The following is a 21,481-nucleotide window of genomic DNA, read 5'->3' as shown; positions in this document are numbered from 1 at the left end:
TTAGAAGTCAGAAAAGGTTGTCTAGGTTGCAAATATGTGTACAGTCATGAGCAATATAATGTACCCACTTTAGGACTCTGTCGCACTAACATATTTGACATTTAGTGAGACTTACAGTTCAATTTGTCAAAAAAGTTAATGTGACATGGTACCAAAGTATACGTGATATGTGATATTAATGCTCGTGACCGTACACCGTACCTACTCGCCTATTACGTTGCCCCTAAACAGGCCGAGAATTCATTATCTACGGCCTTCAACGAGGAAACTTCATCAGACTGCGCGGGCGCTGCCTTCAACCGATTGTAATTATCACACGCATTGATTTGTGTATCTCCGTTGAGCGCGGTGGTGGGTGAGAATTTGAGATGAGTGTGTTTTTTTTATTTATTTTCGGTGTGTTTTGTGCGGCGCGAGCCAGACAAGACACCGGATACCCAGCCGGATTGATGGCAGACTGTGAGTTTATTACAATGATTATTTTATTATTGAAGGCCTCCGAGGTCCAGTGGTTGAGCGTTGGGCTCATGATTAGGAGGCCCCGGATTCGAGTCCCGGTGGGGACATATCACAAAAACCACTTTGTGATCCCTAGTTTGGTTAGGACATTACAGGCTAATCACCTGATTGTCCGAAAGTATGATGATCAGTGCTTCGGGAGGCACGTTAAGCCGTTGGTCCCGGTTACTACTTACTGATGTAAGTAAGTAGTCGTTACATGAGTCATGTCAGGGGCCTTTGGCGGCTCAATAATAACCCTGACACCAGGATTGATGAGGTTGGTATTCCACCTCACAATCCACACGATAAGAAGAGATTATTTTATAAAAAAAAAGAAATATTACAGTGAAAAAAAAGAAAAGAGAAAAGAAGATTTTTTTACTTGTTAAGTACTACATTTCTTCATGATATCATTCTTAGGGCTGCGTATTAAGTGACTGCATGTTATCTCCTGATTACTTGCACACTGCCCACCCCATTAGGAATCACTGGTGTGAATAATGAATATGAATAGCTGGTATGAGTTAATGGAGTAGAACCGTGTCAGTTAGTAAGTGTATGGTAAGTATTTATACACTTTGGTACAGTCATGAGCAATATAATTTACCCACTTTAGGACTCTGTCGCACTAACATATTTCACATTTGGTGAGACTTACAGTTCAATTTGTCAAAAAAGTTAATGTGACATGGTACCAAAGTGTATACATATTAATACCATGTCACAGTAAATTTTACTGTTATGTATGACAAACAGGCTACTTGACAACCTAGTCAAACGAGATACACATACATACATACATAAACTCACGCCTATTTCCCACCGGGGTAAGCAGAGACTATAGAATTCCATTTGCTTCGATCCTGACACACTTCTCAAACGAGATACTTTTTACGAAATGTCAAAACGAAAGATTTTTGTATGGAAATTCTATGCTGTGACGTCATCAATAAAAGCGGTCAAATGTCGTTCTCATTGTTACTTAATTCATAAATAAAATTCGAAAAAAGTCGAAAAGGATAATTAGATTGATTATTGATCATCTTAGACTGGCTTCTATTTTTAGATTGGTATTTTATAATTTGTATTTTATAATACATGGCCGCTGGGGCGGAAGGGTTCTGGAATGGCGACCACGTGTCGGAGGACGCTCAGTGGGTAGGCCCGCTACAAGGTGGACCGACGATCTGGTGAAGGTCGCGGGAAGCCGTTGGATGCGGGCAGCGCGGGACCGATCGTCGTGGAGATCCTTGGGGGAGGCCTATGCCCAGCAGTGGGCGTCGTACGGCTGATGATGATGATGATGATTTTATAATTTATGTTTGACACAGTCAAATACCCTATTGATGCTCGTGTGTTAAGAATAGACGGTTTACATACACGTCAATCAATCATACGCTATGGCGGCCGCGTTTAAGTCTACGGATAAAATAATGAATACGTTCATGAGTTAGTTAGTCTATAATTTGATAGTTTCTTGTTGCACGCAAATAATTTGCGCTTTGATGTGAAGAGGCATAATAACTGTAAGAATTAGAGTAGTTTCCAACTAGTCAAATCAATTACTATTTACTAAACGTCAAAACACGAAATTACTATGGAATTGGTATAAAAAAAGCAACCTGTGAGGTCATAGAAATACGTGACAAAATATCGCACTTATTATTACATTTCTTTATTAAAATTAATAAATTAAAGTTAAATAGAAAAACAAAACGTTTTTAGTCACCATAATGTATCTTTGAACTAGGAAATTACCCAATTATGTACGTAAATGATTCGGTACATTGAAAGTTTATAACAATGATTCTATGTTTGAATTACGTTCTCTTTTTAAAATTGGATGAATCTCCCCACAGGCCCAGGTATGAATAGAAGCACGACTTTCTCCAAAGAGACCCTGAAGTCTCTATCAGTGGTGGTGATGAAGCCATCGCAGAGTCTCCTCGGGACCTTAATGGGGAGTGGGGAGAAACGGTGCCAACTCAGCGAAGAGGGCGCTGAATGCGTTGCCAACTTCATCGATCTTAAGAAGAAGAAGATACAGGTTCGCTCACATGACTCGTTATCTTAATATACCTACATACCATAGCATCACGGCTGCATCCCCGAAAGGGTAGGCAGACGTGTATAGTATATAAATACACGCACTCGTCGCTAGCTGTATAAGTCCCATGCAATACGGAACCCTATCGTTAACCGGGCACAAATCCTGGACACAACGTGATATCAATTATCTACGATCTAAAACATAGCTTTACAAAAAATAGGTCCTTTTAAAAATACTTTATCCACACATCACACGTGGTAGTAAGTAGGTCCTGGTACAATGCAAAAAGCCCAAAGCGTCTCAACATGTTCAATGTGCAATGACCTTAAAGCCGATGTTCCATCGACTATTTTGGTGCTTCTATGTATGGAACTTAATATATTTAGACCTTTATATACAGGATAAAAAAACAAGGTTTAAACGGCGCCAGAATATCCATGTACTTAAGTATATTTTAGCGATAATCCTATCATATTTTTGAATCTGACTAAAAATACCTTCATAATTTTCTAGCCATCCGGCACACCCAAGAACCAACCCTGGACATATTTAGACTTTTGTATTTGGCATTCCAGAGTCGTAATTATTTATTCATCATCTCTCTAGCATTATCCCGTTTTCCACAGGGTGCGCTTACCTAACCTGAAGATTTGACAGGTCCGGTTTTTAACTTCCAACCCGCGAAGGGAAATCAGCCAGTATTACCTTCTTATATTATAAATACTTAACCAAATCACAAATACTTACCAGAAGTGTAGTCACTTCTATAAATTTATATTTCTATAAACGCTAACGTAAACGCCAACATACCCTGCGTTGAAAGGTTAAAACGGCCACATAGAAACAATTAATAATAAAAAAAGACATTAAGTAAAGTTATTTGACATTTGTTGCCATTGCGCTGTTTTACTTTTACATGCACAAGTGTCAATTTGCACTATGTAGTCTGATTATGATTTAGACTTAGTTTTTGAAATCATGTTTCGATATAAAATTATTATCATGTGCTCAGCAGTGAAGGAAAACATCGTGAAATCGACATACTTACTCGAGAAATATGTCTCAGAAGTATGTCACCTAACCTGAAATTAGTTTAGGTCCACCCTGAAACTAGTTCATCCTCGTGGTGACAACTGAATGATCCCACTAGCAGTGGTAGGTCCCATAAACCCCTTGGTCTATTATCACCAAGAGGGCCGATCGTCTCTTAAATGCCCTGGCCGGTTTGAGCAATATCAGCAAAAGCAATATTGCTATTTGACATTTGTTTGCATTTACTTTTGTAAGCGCAAATTTCAAATTGCAATATATTTTAGATGAATTACTTCGATGTGGACTTTTTAGCCCCCCAGGCATAGATTTACAACTACCGTAGATTGAACATCAGTGCTCAAAAAGTGGGACGCAAAGTTACTGTTAATATAGCGACGTTGACAGTACTTTACCTCAGTGCGCGATTAGGCGTTGAACTGACAACATGGGAAGTGCATGATAAAAACTAAGTAATGACGTTGTGCATGTTATCGTAGTATAAACATTTTAATTGTCGCAGTAAAACCCACCAAAATTATTATTTTAGCTTAATATCTAAAACAAGTACTCCCGTCAATCCGAGTCGCAGTATAACCTGACCGTAATAAGAACCGCTAATATAAGTAATAAAACGATGCGTACTTCTTAATTTGACACGATTTTATTGAATGGATATACCGCTGTGTACAAATGTACTTATAGCTAAACAAGCGCCAAGTTTTCGCTGCATTTTTGTATATACGGTAGTGGTAAAGCAATGTCCCGTCTAGACCTGGTCTTCAGGTTAGGTAAGGACATTGTGAAAAACGAGATAACGCTAGGGAGATGCTGACTGTTTCAGGTGCTGATAAGCGGCTACATGGATGCTTCCTTCTCTCCTCTGGTCCGCACGATGACGGGAGTGTACTTATCGCAGGGTCGGACCATCATAGTTGTCGAAATATTCCCACTACTGGTTCGTACTTATCCAGTGTAAGTTAGCTTTTACATTATCTTATGTATAACTCACCAACGGCCTCCGTGGCCCAGTGGTAGAGCGTTGGGCTCACAATCCGGAGGCTCCGGGTTCGAATCCCGGTGGGTACATATCACAAAAATCACTTTGTGATCCATAGTTTGGCTAAGGCATTACAGACTGATCTCCAAACGTTTTTTCGATTCTGCTCCGCACCACCCAAATCCCCTGGTAGTTGCGGCTTCCGAGTACATTCAGCTTAGGGACGGTACTGAAAAGTATCGGCGTCCGAAGGACTTAATATACGATCCCGACGACCCGATTACTCTAGCCATAGAGGCAGCCAATCAGCTCGCGACACCAAACACTTCAGGTCCCCGATACCGACCCCGCCGGCGTGGTCGACGATTTCCCTCATTCAGCGCTTATCGCTATCGACCCACTAGGGTCGATTAATTCTTTCAAATATTTTTCCTCTCACACGACGCCCTGAGCCGAGGTTCGCGCCCAACTGGGCACCCTCAGGCCTGTTGTCTTAAACGTTGTACCGGGTGAGAGCCTTCAGCGCTCCCCATTTGTCCGGCCAAGTAGTTAATGCCATCTGCGGCAAATCTACAATAAGTCACGTCAAAAAAAAAAAAAAAAAAACAGACTGATCCACTGATTGTCCGAAAGTAAGAAAGGCACGTTAAGCAGTTGGTCCCGGTTACTGAAGTAAGTATATAGTCATTACATGAGCCATGTCAGGGGCTTTTGGCGGCTCAATAATAACCCTAACACCAGTTTTGCTGAGGTTGGTATTCCACCTCACAACCCACACGATAAGAAGTCATCAACTCAGAATCATGGACTGAATCACCTACACATCAACATTTTCATTTCACGATAAGAAACTGCAGCAGTAACACGACTTTTAAATCAATGTAACGGAACACATTTATTTAATACCGGGCATTTTTATCATTTAAGTAGGTTTTTTTGTACCAGGCATTTCAAACAACTTTCATCAAAGTATTCATGCATGCTCGACTGTTTAGAGTACTTTATAATCATATTTATTTTATAATGATATAAAATATTATGTCTCTTTATTCTTTTGTTTTCTTTGAGTATGTCAGGATCGAAGCAAATGGAATTACATAGTCTCTGCTTATCCCTGTGGGAAATAGGCGTGAGTTTATATCACAGATCATATAATAGTTTATATGTATGTGTCTCTTTATTCGATCATAGCTAACTGTTAACTGGTTGTAGCGAAAAGTTGCATAATAAATTACTATGGTCACCTTGCTACGAAGTTTCGCAATTGCTAAGGTGAGACTGGCGCACGTCACTTTGTATCGTTAAAAAGTCGTATCTACTTGGATAAGTTTCGTGTCTATATATATAGAAGTACAAGTAGATACGATATATTATTATATAATATATATAATGTAGGAAAGTGAGAATACTATGGAAGGTTAATCAATGTGAATTTGATTGTTTATGGTATGAATGGAGGATGGTTAATGAATGGAACGTAAGGCAGTTTTAAGACAGAAAGGGAGTCTATGGTGGGGCAATAAGGCCGCCTATTGTACTTATGTTTTTATTCGTATGTTTATGTCCTTTGTATATGTCGTTGTGCAATGAAGTATTATTGATTGATTGATTGATTGAGGTCGGTCAGGATTAGAGGATAAGGGAAGAAGTTTTTTTTTTGTTTGGTTAAAATAATTAAAATAGAAGGAGCTAAGATATAGACACGAAACTTATATATTTCATCACCTTCTCCTACAGGGCTGCTCGAGTGACGAGGCCTCTAGGTGAGCTCTTGGGCGTATTCCTGGCCTCACTGACGCGGCGGGGGCTGCCTCCGAGCCAGCTGCAGTTGGTGGGCGGCAGTCTTGGGGCACACGTTGCCTCCTTCGCTGCTGTCAAATACCGCCAGCTCACTGGCCGCCGTCCGGCGCGGTTGACAGGTCCGTACTTTAACCCTTTCACGGACAGAGTTCATGGGTCATTGATGGTTCATAATAGGTAATAATGACACCTTGGGATCGGAACGTCACTAGACGTTCTGTCCTTGAAAGTATTAAGAGCATAGAATAAAGAATAATCGTATAGTCGCCTTATAGCGAATACCAAATAAGCGCTTTAAAAAAAAATCGTTCAGATGTCCAAATTGCAGATGTCCTTAGAATAGGTTCAGTACCGGTGTGCTGAACCGGCGTGCGTGTATGAAACGATTGATGAATGTGAAGGAAGCAAATGGAATTCAATAGTCTCTGCTTACCCCGGTGGGAAATAGGTGTGAGTTTATGTATGCATGTATGTTACTACGTTCAGATGTGATTTTTGTTAACAGAGCCTCGCAAGAGACAAGCTAGTTTCTGTGCAGTAGGGTTAACATGCGCAACATTTTGTCACGGTTATTTTATCGATTCCGACGATATAATTATGTCGGTTTGTCGATTGGTGCTAATATGTTAACCCATAAGTCATGTCGTTCTGTCAAAATACGAACAAAATCAATGACAGGCATGTTAGGAATAAATCAAACTTACTTATCGATTTCGACAAAATTTATTGAATCGATTGTTAATTTTATAAATTGCGGTTACAGTTTTACCCAGAACGAAATTGGTTGATAGAAGTCGAGTGACGAGGCCTCTAGGTGACCTCTTAGGCGTATCTATTCCTGGCCTCACGTTTGGCCTGGCGTATTTTTTTTTTCAAAATAGCTCTTACGTGGTTTTCACCAGGTAACTCTGTGCCCCGCGCCAATTCGTATCGGGCGCCGAGGTAGTTTCACCTTCACTCCCTCTAGGAGTTTGTTAAAAACCTCAGTTTTAACCAGTCTTCTGTCAAGGAACCGTAATGTCAGAATCAGAGTGGTCAGGTCATTAACATGGTTTTGGTTACGGACAGATGCCCGTTTATAAGGTGAGTCATACTTTGACGTTAAAAAGGTCGTTGAAAGTGAAAACGAGCCATACGAATACCATACTTGTGAGCCTACTTTTTATAAGCCGTTACTTTTAAAAGTATAGATTAATTATTGTTACCATTTTTATAGTATAGCTAAGTGTACCTCCCTAGGTCAAGCGCTACGTGGTCTCTGGATTTAGAGACGAAATAGGTAGGTACCAGTTTTAGACAGATTTTTTATGCTAGGTACTGCTATTCTGTTTTCTATTTAATCGTAGTTTTCAGAACCTAAGACGTCTGGCGAATTTTATAATGCACCTAAACGAGGGGTTCTCTATGAAACCGAAAACAAAATTCTGCGTCTCGTCCCATTTATCCCGCTTTCCCGACTCTGTGTGCTCGGCGCCCGCGGCACGGGTACTGTACCGCGTCGCGAGTTAAATCGAGGGCTTCGATGAACAGCTGTATGACATTTATTCCACGCAGATAACATTCTTGTTCAAAGCCCTCGATATAATTTAGATATTTAAGATCTAGGAACTAGGAATACAATGGCCCCGATTCCTGCAGACACCATCTAATTTTATTTTAAGTTATATTCGTCATTTTCATATCCGTCGAAAAGGAAAGGGACGGATGATTCACAGCTCTTAATTTTAGGAAGAATGAGTAAATGAATGAATAACCCGGGCGAATCAAAAAGGTATGTCGCTGGTATGCAATCCGTTTGACGTGCTGTCTACTTAACTGTGTCGGGTTATTGACTGATGTAAAATTTTTAGACTGTTGTTTTAGATTTGTGCTTAAAATTGAAGTGTGTTCCATAAATTTTATGCTTGTCAATTACCCGTCCCTTTCCTTTTCGGCGGATAAGAAAATGACAGATATAACTTAAAATAAAATAAGATGGTATTTACAGGAATTAGCACCATTGACTAATTTAAAATATCATTTGATTGTAAATTTGACTTATTGTAAATTTTTGACGTTCTAATTTCCTTGATTAGTATGGGCATTATTGATGATGTAATTGATTATTATTTTTGTTACCTATTGACTTATGTTTTAAAAGAGTTATTGTTATTTAATTGATGCATGTTGTGTGTTTAAGTATATGAATTTCTATGATTGTAATTCTATTGTATTAAGCATTATCGAATTGGGCCTGGCCTGTAATGCTAATATGTTTGGATATGTAAATAAGTAAATAAAATAAATAAATAAATGAAATTGTAAGGGAATAGGAACCCGTGCCGCCCGTGCAGGCAAATAAATTTATTGCCCTTGCGTATCAAACATTTGTAAAACGATATCCGTTTAATGCAATTACAGGTGGAAATCAGCGATTTCAGACTCATACACCAATGTTCAAGTTTAAAGTGATTACCTACAAGCAATGATACCTATTAAATACACGCCTAGTGCAAAAGTAGGTGAATAACAGCTGTTACTACATAGTCTTCATAGGTCAGACTGCTTAGGCCTTCACTTCTAATTAGTACTGTCATGAGCAATATAATGTACCCACTCTAGGACTCTGTCGCACTAACATATTTGACATTTGGTGAGACTTACAGTTCAATTTGTCAAAAAAGTTAATGTGACATGGTACCAAAGCGTATACATATTAATGCTCGTGACGTAGGTACTCTACTAAGTATAAGTTAGGTAAAAAGGTACTTGAAAATTTCCATGAAGCATATGTATGCTTACAAACATATTACGTTTATAAATAGAAATTCATAACCCGCCACATGCTTCAAGAATGTCAGACCTCTAAGTGAAAACTAATTACTAATTAAGCTCACAACCTATATTCCCTATTGGTCCACTCAGAGGTAAATCCATTGCAAGTTGAACTAAGTACCCACGGTTTACCATCTTCTCCTATCGTATGGGTTGTGAGGTGAATTACTAACCTCATCAACCCTGGTGTCAGGGTTATTATTGAGCCGCCAAAGGCCTCTCGGTTTACGATGATAATTAAAGAGTCATAATATAATCCACACGATAAAAGGACCTGAAGAACGCTGTAATTCATCATTTCCCCTTCCTCCCCAGGGTTAGACCCGGCTGGCCCCTGCTTCCGCAACTTGCCGGCAACGGAGAGGTTTCACCGCGACGCAGCGGAGCGCACAGACGCCCTCCATACCAACATTGATGGGTTCGGCATCGCGGACGCCGTGGCCCACGTTGACTTTTATGCCAATGGAGGTTGGTGATGAGTGTTGTCGGCTCAACCGGCATCCTATAGAAATAACATAACCTCACGAATATATCTCAATTAGGGGGTAGTCAGAAGTACATCCATCGCAAGATGAATTAAGTACCCACGCCACACCGAGCTTTCTGTTACACCATGGTGATAGGTAGAAAAATTATTTCACTCAATATGCAGTTGCATTTATAATAAATAGATTTTTCATCACTACCTACTCATTATAGGCCTCTTTCTTTTTTTACAACGTTTACAAGGACTCGACGCAAAGCGCCAAATATGGAAGACTCGACCGAAACCCTCCTATAACTACACACTCAATTCGTCAGACCAGCTTTATTGTGTGCCGTGTGACCGGACCTTCAAGTCGAAGTTCGGTTTCGCCTGCCACATCAGAACCCACCACAACACCGACCCGAGATAGATATTTAGGAGTCGCCGTCGCCGGATACGGTTTGGACGACATGATGATGATGATAGGCCTCATACGTCTGTTTCAGACGATTCACGACTATCATTGGCGCAGGGCCATGCATTTCTTTTCATGGCTGTGCAAGCCAATCCTGGAGCGGTAAATTCTTCCGCGTACTCTATGTGAGAAGCCTTCGACAGTTGGAATGTTTCGGCTTGGTATCGTTTCATTCTCCTACTCGTCAAGAGTCTGGAACCAGGTGTTGTCGTGAGATTGACGTCTGTCGAGTACACGCTGTCTCCACACATCTCCCATCCGACCCATAGTCACACCGGTGTGACTATGGATCATTTTATTGGTCACACCATGGAATAGGCTATGGTAACTCGGTGTGACTATGGGTCGGTTGGGACACATCTCGATCATCAGCGAGCTTCGCCCATGCCACGTGGTCGTTAGCAAAAGTGCGCATGTCTCAACGGTCTCTAAAAGTCTCACTACCTACTACCGAATGCAATAAAATGTTCGGACTCTTACTCTTACCCTAAATAAAATTAAGTTTCTACTGCAATAGACGATAAAAAGCAATTGCACGTAAAATAACAAATAAAGGTTGATTTTATCTCTCTTTCACTATAACTTTCTCAAGTTATATCATTTGAAAGCAAATGCGTAAGTACATATTTATGCTATTTAGATGTGAATTTCTAAACGATTAACAGATGGTAATTGGAATATTTGTACGCATTCAAGAGGTATATAATATACGTCCCTGTGCTGGGCATAGGCGTCCCCTTAATCAACCGGAGTGGGTATGGAGGATGGAAAAATCGCTGCTCCCACTTTTTCCCACTGGTCAGTCCACTGCGGGTTAGTGGAGGTGTTTTACGGCTAATAGTCGGGACCAACGGCTTGTGCCCTCCGAAACACGGAATCATCTTACTTTGGACAATTAGGTGATTCAAGCCTGTAGTCCTTACGAAACAGGACAGTCTCACAAAGTGATTTCGACAATGTCCCAAATCTGGACCTTCAGATGGTGAGCCTAAGGCCACCACTAGACCACGAAGACTGTTCGAGAGATACACTAAAAGTAAATTCATTTCGTACCTACTACACCCGGGGTCCGTTTCACTTGCTGATAAAGTCTGAATAGCCTCTACAGATAGTGTCGAATGGACTGCCATTCATGGCTGTGACTATATCTCATGACTATATCTATATAAAATTCCGCTCCGCAACTACCCCACTGACATTTAGCCCTAAGTGGTTAACCAGGCTCTACATGTACATTGGAGTTTCTGGGTTCGCTTTCCGGTTAGGCCCTAACACAAAAATCTCTTTGTGATCTTTAGTTTGACTAGAACTAGCAGGCTGATTACATGATTGTCTGAAAGTAAGACGACTCGTGTTTCGGAAGGCACGGTACGTAATCGGCTTCACAACATAGACGATAGAAGGTCCATTCCACACATATTTAAAAATCTACTAAAGTTACAGATGTAACTGTAAATAAAATTCGCTTTCCAGGTGAATTCCAACCAGCCATGGTGGGAGACTTCATTCTGCCGTGCTTCCTGCTCTGCAGCCACGTGAGGGCAGCGTACTACTGGATACTGGCCTACAAGAACCCAGATAAGTTCCTCGCCGTGCGGTGTGACTCCGTCGCCGACGCGCGCCTCGGCCGCTGCTACCACGGCGGAACCAACAGCCAAACCAACCTGCTCGGACCAAAGACAAACTTCACCACCCCAGGAGTATACTACCTACCCACCAAAGAAACTCCGCCATACTATCTAGACGACGCCACGTCCGCAAGAGAATACGGCGCCAACAACTACCTACTCAAGACTGCACGAGACGAAGACATGGTACTATGACATAAAATAAAACATTCTCACATTACTATAGCGATTTTATTCATAATTTCATTACAATATGCAATAAACAACAACTACTTATTATGTTTCTGTCAGGCCGAAATGTTTCGAAACGCTACTTTATTTCCGTATAAAAACTATCTAACATGTATGTACAGGATATTTTTATAAACGTCAGTCGATTACAAGCTCTGGGACTGGGGGAACCCCTGATATTTTGAGCTAAATTGGAAGCCATTTGTAGATATCTCAGACTAAACTATAGTTATTAAAACGCAAACCAAATTTCGTAACACATAAGCAAAAACTAGACTATGATTTCAGCAAAAACTATATTCGAAACGATAAAATTATTGGATTAAGTTCTTTATTGATACACCAATAAATAATAAATCTAAATTTGTCTAATTTCATAAGCATAACATAATCACTAATTTATTTTATTGATATAACACAGATAATACGATAGCGCTAAGACTAAGCACACCTAAATTAAAATATCCATTTGATGTTATGTACTCAGAGAAAATGATGTAATATATAGTTCATTCAGATCTTAAGTGGATTACTCTATTACACGGACTTTTATGAAATATTAGTTGACTCCATTATTTCAGATGTTTAGCTTTTTTTTTGACAAAAAACTAACTCCAGATGTAAAATCCAGTAGTGAGATTTTTTTAACACAAAATTACTAACCAGCCATGTTTCAAATATTACAGCTCTCTATTTAAATAAGATGCTAATATGTAAAAAGTGTAAAGTAATGAATGAGGCAATTTTTACATTATTAATCTTTATAATTAGTAAAAAGTCTGATGAAGTCTCGTGTGATCATAAATACGGTAATCAACTAGTTCAAAAATATGTGCAACTGCATAGTAAAATTTATAAAATGTATGAAAACTTTTTTACTACACAGACCTAAGAAGCACCACAGTACGTAAGTTCAAAAAAGTAATACAAAAATATAATATTTCATTTTGGAATGTGATTCATCCGATATTATTCAACTACACATCCCTTTGATAGTAAAAATTGATATGAAGTTCATCTCAAAATCTAGGCTAACATTTACTCACTAGATGGCAGTACTGAGACATGAGACTGTAAAAATATTATTATTAAAAAAAAGTGGGACAAAATAAAATTAAGAAACAGTTTTTTTTTTTTGTAAGATTATTGATCACAATTCATTTTAATATTTTGTTGGGTTTTTTTCATTTGACATTATATCGGCTTCTAGTGAGCATTCTGCCTTTATTCGCTTTTTTCGTTTGATATTATTAGTCTAACAAAAGCTAAACATTGGCTTTTTGGCACCGTATTGCAAAGTTGCAAACTTGCGAAACACAATATTCTACCTAAGTCGTAGCAATAAGTAAGGGGTACATTTTAGACATGCTTCCACGTCGTTTGTTCTATGTACAGTGTTTAACGCAATACGATTTGAACGATTTGCGTTTAATTCAATGACAGATTTTTTGATTTTTTTACAAGAAGCTGCAACAAAATTATTGATTATTTCAAAATGAAAAGCTTGTATAAAAAAAATAGTCGGCTCAGTATTGCACCAAAAAGTTATTACATGAAAATGAGCGCGTCAATTTTGGTTAGACAATCTTACTAATATGGCCAAATTCAGCTGACATTCTCGTATTGCAACATTGAAACCGTACAAAAGATACTATACAATTTCAAACCGTATCTTATTAATTTAGAAATGCTTCGTCTATATGAAAATGTTCGTTTGACACAGTTCGTTTTGAATCCAAATTGAGCTAGGATCACATGACGTCAGTGCTCCATATAGCGGAGCGGGCGAGTATTAGCTACCGGGGTATGTACTCTAGCGGGTACCATGCCACAGTCTCTTGCCTCAGCGGCAGAGAATTCAGCGGTATGACCACACCTCCGAGGAACTGGTTCTCCTGCAAAGAGTCGTAATGCCACACTGTGGCCTGAAGACTCCTGTTTGTAATCACTTCTATCGGCAACCTATACTCAAGCATCTCCATGAACGACGGGTGAGAGTTGCGCTTCAGTACGCGTGTCTTGCGTTTCGTTTCTTTGGTTGGGTCCGGTACAAGGTACACCTAGAAAAAGAGTATAAATTGTAGGATCCTTATGTAGTCATTTGGCATACAATACTATAAAATTGGCAGAAAGATGGGCCACCTAGCGACAGACGTAAAGGACTTTCTGGAAACGGATTTAATTTATGTACTAAAACCGGATTCCACGCGAACAGTCGCAAGCGGAAAGCTAGTCTTCTTCTTTTGTGTGGTTTATAAGGTCGATGACCGATATTACGACCCCTTTTGGGCCCTTTTCTCAGTTATCTCAGTCTATACTGCGAAGTATGTCAATAGAAATATTTTGCACCTTCATATTAGTGATGCAACACCATATTGTCATGTCACCATATATAAATTGGGGGGTTAAAAAGCCCACATGCGAATTCATCTAAAAAAATATTTGACATTTTTTGACTTAACGCACTTACTTTTTATGTGCAAATATGAAATTGCAATATTGAAATATAATAATAGGCAGGGATAATCGCCGGTTGGTGTCCCACCACATTTAGATTAAATTGGCTTAAGGGTGCCTCTACGTGTTGGCTTCGGCACCACGAACGCCTTCCAAAAGGGCGGGACTCCATAGGCCCGAGATATGTTTATGTTGAGATATGTTTTGTTGTTGTAATTGTAAATGCAGTGTGTAGCTGTAATTTACAAAAACTAACTTTAGATTTGAATTTTATAACTTTACAATATGTGTACTATTGGTATACCTATCTAAATAAAATATTATTGCTTTTTAGATGAATTCTATGTAGGCTTTTTAACCCAGCAAGTGTCAGGGTTATCATTGAGCTGCAAATGGTTAACATGGATTACTTAAGGGTTGTGTCGTCATGGTTACCTTGACGTATGGGTTGGGCGGTAGTCCCTGCGGCGTGAGCGCCAGCGACTGCGCGTGTAGTATGAGTACGGACAGCACGCCGCCCGCGTACTGCACCGACAGCTTCAGCGAGCCCGACCCGCTGTTCTCCACCTCTGTTGTCTCTGCAAACATGAACAACTCACATTGACTGACAGAAATTATGAATACAGTATCTTCCAAGCTTATCTTCCCCCTAACTTAGGGAAGCTTAGGTAGGATAGGCTGTCTGAATACTACGCCTAGTCACAGGGGGCTTAGGTTGTCGACGGGTACTCAATATCCTTAATAATAAATAAATAATATATATTTCTTGTTTTTTGTAAAGGACCCAAAAAACCTAATGTCACAAGTCAGACAAAATCTCTGCGCTTGTTATTTTGAGTTTTAATAGACTTTGAAAATCTCAATTCTCCATACCTTTTTTCCTTTTTATTTTGGGTCTAAAATGACTGATCTACTTTGTTCCTGGGCAAGTCGTCAACGTATAGCCTCTTGATAGTATGGATATTTATTCTGGTACCGTAAATCCCTTAGGGAACTTTTAAAATCAATATTGATACCGGACATGTAAAGCCTATATATTGCATCATTTCTTGGACTAGGGGGGTTAAAAAGGCCACATCGAAGCAATTCATCTAAAAAAGCGATATTGCAATTTGACATTTGCGCATATAAAAATAAGTGCGCAATGCAATCAAATGTCCAATAGCAATATTGCTTTCTTAGATGAATTGCTTCGATGTGGCCATTTTAACCCCCAGATCTTCTCAGTAAATGTTTCCTTTCCACTGGTTGCCTGGAAGAAATTGCTGCTTTGCAATAAGGCCGCCAGATTGTACTGTATCTATCATCCATTTGCGTAGATTTGTTTTGTATGGTGTGTGCAATAAAGTATATTTGATTTAATTTTGATTTTCTTGATCATCTATCACCATAATTTATCATATCCATCTCTTAAATCTAGCTCACCTCTATTCTTCATCCTCTGAGGCTCGACGTCCTGCTGGTCACGCAACAGCGGATGGAAGAACGTGTACACGAGGTCCGAGTGCGCGATCTCGTCTGCGAGGCTGAACAGCGACGTGAGGAACGCCTGCACGTCGCCAAAACGTCGCTCTGCCACTTGACGCGTGTTCGAGCGGCCCACATGCAGCCCCGACGGCAGGCTGGGTGGATAAATGTACGGTCACGAGCATTAATATGTATACACTTTGGTACCATGTCACATTAACTTTTTTGAGAAATTGAACTGTAAGTCTCACTAAATGTCAAATATGTTAGTGCGACAGAGTCCTAAAGTGGGTACATTATATTGCTCATGCATAACATAAGCTCACGACTATATTGCCTATTGGGAAATCCGAGGCACATCTATAGCAAACATGAACTAAATTTGAGTACCCACATTTCACCGACCATTCTGTTAGTTGCAATTTTCAAATCTATCTATCACAAAGTAACAAATAATATTCGTAGAGATAGTCACGACAAAACATCTCCATATTGTGTAAGATTTCATCTATAAGCGGCTATTCATTCACAATATGAGTTCCTGATAGATTTGGGAAAAATCTGAACGTCCGATATTTTTTCTTGGTGTATTACGTCAGTCATAAATATTACGTAACGGCCAGTTCTTAATTTGGTTATATCTACATAAGTAGAGTAACAATTTTATGTTTTTAAACAAAAATGTATACCTGAAAAGTTGTGGCTCGACCTGTTTCAGTTTTAGTTTGTATAAGTCATATTTTGGATAAAATTGGATATTCCAGCTAAAGAACTCGATAATTTGGTCAAAAAAGGTAATCAGGGATTATTCCACTAGTTAAGATTAGTTAATACAATTTTATAAAAGATAAGATAGCTCTTATTATTTACAACATAGAGGGGTTTTACTCGCTATCTAATCGGCATAACGTGTATCGATTCCCGTAATGGCCGGACCGCTAGTGACAGTACTAATAATATTTACATACGTGTAAATGAAATCCAAGTGGTGTTATGGCGATAATTAGGGACCCTATAAACTGTGAGTATAGTTTGTTTACCTATAGACATAAAAAAGTGATTTTTCAAAGGGATAATATGTATATAATATAAAGTGTGTTATGTGTTATATCTGCACCTATTATTATGACGTCAACAGACGGTGATATCTCTCTACAGACAGGGTATTTAAGAATGATTCCTTTGCCTAAGAACAAAAAAATAGGTGTAAGATATTGCCGTCGTAGCTATTTATCAATTTAAAAACGTAAATTGGCAACAATGCATGCCAAAAGCAGGGCTGCACAGACGATGAGTTTTATTATAAATATTTTATACATTTTATTCGATGTTCTGAGCGCGAGCCATGGTAGCCCAGTTGTTAGAACGCTTGGCTCTCACTTTGAGGTTGCATGTTCGAATCCAGCACAGGTCTAAATCAAATTGTCGAATTTGTTTTCGAATTCATGTTTGGATAATAAATTAAATTATTATCACGTGCTCAGTGGTGAAGGAAAACATCGTGAGGAAACCCAACATTCCCGAGAATTGCATTTTCGGAGGTATGCGTGCGACCTAACCTGTATTGGGCTGGTTTTCCCTTCGCAGGTTCGCGCTTCTGTCAAACCGGACCTGTCAAATGTTCAGGTTAGGTAAGCGGGCCCTGTGAAAAACGGGATAATGCTAGGGAGATGATGATTCGATTTTCTGACCCTACCAATAGGCTCGCCACCATAAAAACATAGCTGGCGTGGAGTGGAGGTATACAGGGTGTTAGTGACATCGTAACAAAAACTTTGAGGAATGATTCAGACCATGATTCTGAGTTGATATCAAGTGGAATTTTCCGTCGCAAAAATATGGATAGAAAAATAATTAAGAAAAACACAAAAAAAATCATGAATTTTTTGACAGGAAATTCCACTTGATATCAACTCAGAATCATGGTCTGAATCATCCCCCTCAATATTCGTTACGGTGTCACTAACACCCATACCTACTTGTATGGCTACCGTATGTACTTGTACGGGGTGTAAGTGACATCGTAACGAATACTGAGAGGGATGATTCAGCTGATTATTCTGAGTTAATATCAAGTGGAATTTTTCATCGCAAAAGTATAGAATTGAAAATAATTTTAAAAAACCAAAAAAAAACATGAATTTTGCGACGGAAAAATCTACTTGATATTGACTCAGAATCGTGGTCTGAATCATCCCTCAAAGTTTTCGTTACGATGTCACTAACACCCTGTATAGAAGACAGCGTCGTGCTATTATGTTTGGCCCTACTACGCTGCTTGTGATTTGTGGCATTATATTCTACCATGAGTAGCGCCTATAACATGTTTCGTAACTAAGCTTGAATCGGTATGAGTGTGTTTGTTTGTACAAAGAACTGTTTCATACTAAATGTCGCGCACACGTATGGCACTCGAATGTAGTCACGCAAGTGATAAATGGCTAATTATAACGCATATTCAATATATCACATGTTTGATTGTATTGTCACTTTTACACAATATGCAGATAAAGACGATGAATGATTTATTATGGCATACATTTCAACTATCTGACTATCATGGTTCATGAGACAGAAGGACGGACGGACAGCAGAGTCTTAGTAATAGGCTCCCGTGTTTATTTCTTCGGGTACGGAACCCTAAACACAGAATTAGAATCCCTGCCAATGATGAGATCCTGATAAACTTAATTTAATAAAAAAACGATTTCGATACAGCTATACAACAGACGTACAAAAAATAACCGGAATAGGATAAATATAAAGTATTCATTACGGAAAATATAAATTTTGTCCAAAAATACGATTTATCTTTTGATGTCATGGGTCTATTGTACTTGTACTGTTCAGTGACTTCTGCATAATTGAATATTAAAAACATATAACTCATGTATTTTGTTTTTTTATGTATATTTCAGACGATAATACAGCAAATTACATAGCATCTCTGGCATTTATCTGTAGTATATCCTGCACGATACTAATGCTGAAATTCAGGGGCTTCAAGGCATCGCTCAACTTTGCCTCGGGCAAGAAACTTAACTCAGAATTCTCAGAGGACGTGTCTCCTGTATCTGTGACGGGGGCCTATAGGCTGAGCAGAAATGAATTCTTTGGTGAGTAACTTAAGGCTGATACAAGTGTTATAAGCGTTCATAAATGCATCATCATCCCTAGCATTCTCCCGTTTTTTACAGGGTTAGCTTACTTAACCTGAAGATTTGACAGGTCCGATTTTTATCAGAAGCGACTACCTGTCTGACCTTCCAACTCGCCAACGGAAAACCAAATGCAGGTTAGGTCACATACCTCCGAAAATGCATTTCTTGGGAATGTGGGTATCCTCATGATGTTTTCCTTCACCGCTAAGCACGCGATAATCATTTATGATCCAAATATGAATTCGAAAACAAATTCGACAATTATTGGTTTAGGCCTGTGCTGGATGCGAACCTGCGACCTCAAAGTGGGAGGAAAGCGTTCTACCAACTGGGCTACCGTGAAGCGTTCTTAAATTATGAAAAATAATTCAAATTTGAATGAGCTCGTTTTTTGTTTCGCCATACAAATATCACGGACATGTAATCATCTAATCTAGCTTATCTGCTGGGCAAAGTAAATGAAAATATTTTCCTGAATGTTTTATTCCTGGAGAATTAATACTTATTCTATTAAATAAATTATCTTTTCTGATAGGAATAGATTAATGTATGCGTAATCCACACCAGTAGCAAAAGAAAGATACTATCGCATATTTCGGTCATAAAATGGCTACCGTGATTGTGATTAAAACATAACAATATCGTGGTTTTCTTATGGTAACAAAGAAGACAATCAATTTAGTTGGGTACATAACATAAACATAACATAGATATATACTAACATGAGATATTTATTCCAAAGTTACGACAAAAATATAACCTCTTTGCATTTTCAGAAAGTGGCAGCCTTAGAGAACCACATAAGACGATCTCACCATCTATGGTTAAGCTCCCACCAGTGTTTCAACCTGACCCGACAGACCCTGACGTCATCAAATCCAAAAGTACAAGCAACCTCGCTCAACCAGCGAACGTGCCGACACATTTGAGCAAAAGTACCCCAAATATATCCACCGACCCGAAAGGCGGAAAAAACAATGATAGAAATTCAACGGACATTAGAAAACCAAACACCAAAGAAGCAAAGAATCAAGAAAAACAACAGAAGAAGTTAGAGAAGCAACGGCTAGTTGAACAGAAGAAACAAGAGAAGATTGAAGCACAAGAGAGAGCTAAACAAGAAAAGTTGCAAAAAGAAAGAGCGAAGGTCGAAGCACAGGAGCGAGCGAAACAGGAAAAATTGGTGAAAGAGAGAGAAAAGGCAGAGGCACAGAGGCGAGCGAAAGAGGCGAAAGGACAGAAACAGAAGAATAAAACGAAACCCGTAACAAAAACTAAAGCTAATAACCCACTAGCAAGAGGCCCAGACGCTGCGTCGGGAACATCACCGTATACAACGAATACTCTTGATAGTTCTATCAGTAAAACTAGCGGCCCACCTCCGTATTCCGATGACCAACCTCCTATACAGGCTAGTAACCCTTCAATGGTTCAAAATGCGAATGATGACACTGGCAATACCAGTTTTGGTAAGCCTATAGAGACGGATAATACTTGGGATATGATAGCGCAGCACAGACAACAGATAAACAGAGTTCCGGTGTCCGGCGGGGTCAAGCAAGCGATAGACGCGAAGCAGACGGGACAACGGTTCTACCTAACAGACAATAACGCTGTTACTGGACGTAAGTCGCTCTATGTATAGTCCTTTTAAACTTTTGAAAAAAGAAACCATACAATGATACGCGGTACGGTGATGCAGTTTATTTATTCGAACATGATAAAGTTCTGTCGTTTTCGTATTATTCCTAAGAAATGAAGTGTAATGTAATGACGGTTAGTCTGTAAGTTTTTAAGGAATTAAAACTGTTAAATTTAAGCATATTATTATAATAAATAACTATTTATTTTTATTTTGATACACATTTATTTTACTGAAAACTTTCTTACAATTCGTCGAATTATATAGAAAGTAATATGTCTCTATCATTCATATTTCCTTTTTGCTATCATATCTACTTAAAGTAGATTAGATTGAATATACTTAAAGACGGATGGGGTATAATAATAGCATAGCATAAAATACGATAACTGTTTCGTTCAATTAAAATGCATTGACTGGTCACTGATATAATACAACAATATCTAAGTGGCATAAAGGGACTGTTTACATTTGTATACTAGATAAGACTCCAGGGAATCGACCCGAAGCTGCTTTAAAGCATTTGGCCATCCAACGGAACGATTCAAACAATTATTCAGCAAGTGGTGAAACAAGGTCAAGTCAAGATTATATTTTAACCGAATTTTTGAGTCTCAGAACTGAAGTATAAAACCAGTCTTTGTATTTGGAAAATATTTTCTCTGACATGCCTGTGGTTTTCTAATATAAACAAAACCGTTTTTCTTTTGACGAGACTTATTGTAGATTTGCCGCAAATGGCATTAACTACTTGGTCGAA

The 21,481-nt window shown here is 39.0% G+C and overlaps 3 protein-coding genes across 6 annotated transcripts in view; 2 read left to right on the top strand and 1 right to left on the bottom strand.

Moving 5' to 3' along the window:
• The first annotated feature begins 298 nt into the window (after positions 1-298).
• LOC126366297 (phospholipase A1-like) lies at positions 299-11,983 on the top strand. The gene is made up of 6 exons (XM_050009390.1): positions 299-459; positions 2,361-2,548; positions 4,425-4,555; positions 6,318-6,499; positions 9,510-9,662; positions 11,609-11,983. Exons 1-6 carry the CDS (start codon positions 369-371, stop codon positions 11,956-11,958), a joined length of 1,095 nt encoding a protein of 364 aa, XP_049865347.1. The 5' UTR covers positions 299-368; the 3' UTR covers positions 11,959-11,983.
• The window catches only part of LOC126366186 (phosphatidylinositol 4-phosphate 3-kinase C2 domain-containing subunit alpha), a 52,848-nt gene continuing 43,345 nt past the window's right edge, over positions 11,979-21,481 (bottom strand). For all 4 annotated transcript variants that reach the window (XM_050009171.1, XM_050009173.1, XM_050009174.1 and 1 more), the window contains exons 31-33: positions 15,877-16,073; positions 14,887-15,029; positions 11,979-14,054 (exon numbers count right to left, since the gene is read on the bottom strand). In XM_050009171.1, the coding sequence (XP_049865128.1) occupies positions 13,791-14,054; positions 14,887-15,029; positions 15,877-16,073 (604 nt within the window). In that variant the 3' untranslated portion in view covers positions 11,979-13,790. The remainder of the gene's footprint in view (positions 14,055-14,886; positions 15,030-15,876; positions 16,074-21,481) is intronic.
• Positions 16,807-20,940, top strand: LOC126366298 (ubiquitin carboxyl-terminal hydrolase 8). Its single transcript, XM_050009391.1, has 3 exons — positions 16,807-16,939; positions 18,837-19,034; positions 19,856-20,940. The coding sequence occupies exons 1-3, from the start codon at positions 16,912-16,914 to the stop codon at positions 20,722-20,724; spliced, it is 1,095 nt and encodes a 364-aa protein (XP_049865348.1). The 5' UTR covers positions 16,807-16,911; the 3' UTR covers positions 20,725-20,940.

Source organism: Pectinophora gossypiella, chromosome 4, assembly GCF_024362695.1.
Source record: "Pectinophora gossypiella chromosome 4, ilPecGoss1.1, whole genome shotgun sequence".
NCBI lineage: Eukaryota > Metazoa > Arthropoda > Insecta > Lepidoptera > Gelechiidae > Pectinophora > Pectinophora gossypiella.
The sequence above is the reverse complement of the archived record's forward strand: the minus strand, read 5'-3'. Positions and strand labels throughout refer to the sequence as shown.

What these genes read in the sequence shown, in the direction of transcription:
- LOC126366298 (XM_050009391.1), top strand. Translation starts at nt 16,912, where the DNA reads ATGGCGATAATTAGGGACCCTATAAACT. An exon ending in AATTAGGGACCCTATAAACT is followed by an intron (nt 16,940 to 18,836) that starts GTGAGTATAGTT and finishes TGTATATTTCAG; the next exon opens with ACGATAATACAGCAAATTAC. An exon ending in GAGCAGAAATGAATTCTTTG is followed by an intron (nt 19,035 to 19,855) that starts GTGAGTAACTTA and finishes TTGCATTTTCAG; the next exon opens with AAAGTGGCAGCCTTAGAGAA.
- LOC126366297 (XM_050009390.1), top strand. Translation starts at nt 369, where the DNA reads ATGAGTGTGTTTTTTTTATTTATTTTCGGTGTGTTTTGTGCGGCGCGA. An exon ending in TTAAGAAGAAGAAGATACAG is followed by an intron (nt 2,549 to 4,424) that starts GTTCGCTCACAT and finishes TGACTGTTTCAG; the next exon opens with GTGCTGATAAGCGGCTACAT. An exon ending in CTGGTTCGTACTTATCCAGT is followed by an intron (nt 4,556 to 6,317) that starts GTAAGTTAGCTT and finishes CTTCTCCTACAG; the next exon opens with GGCTGCTCGAGTGACGAGGC.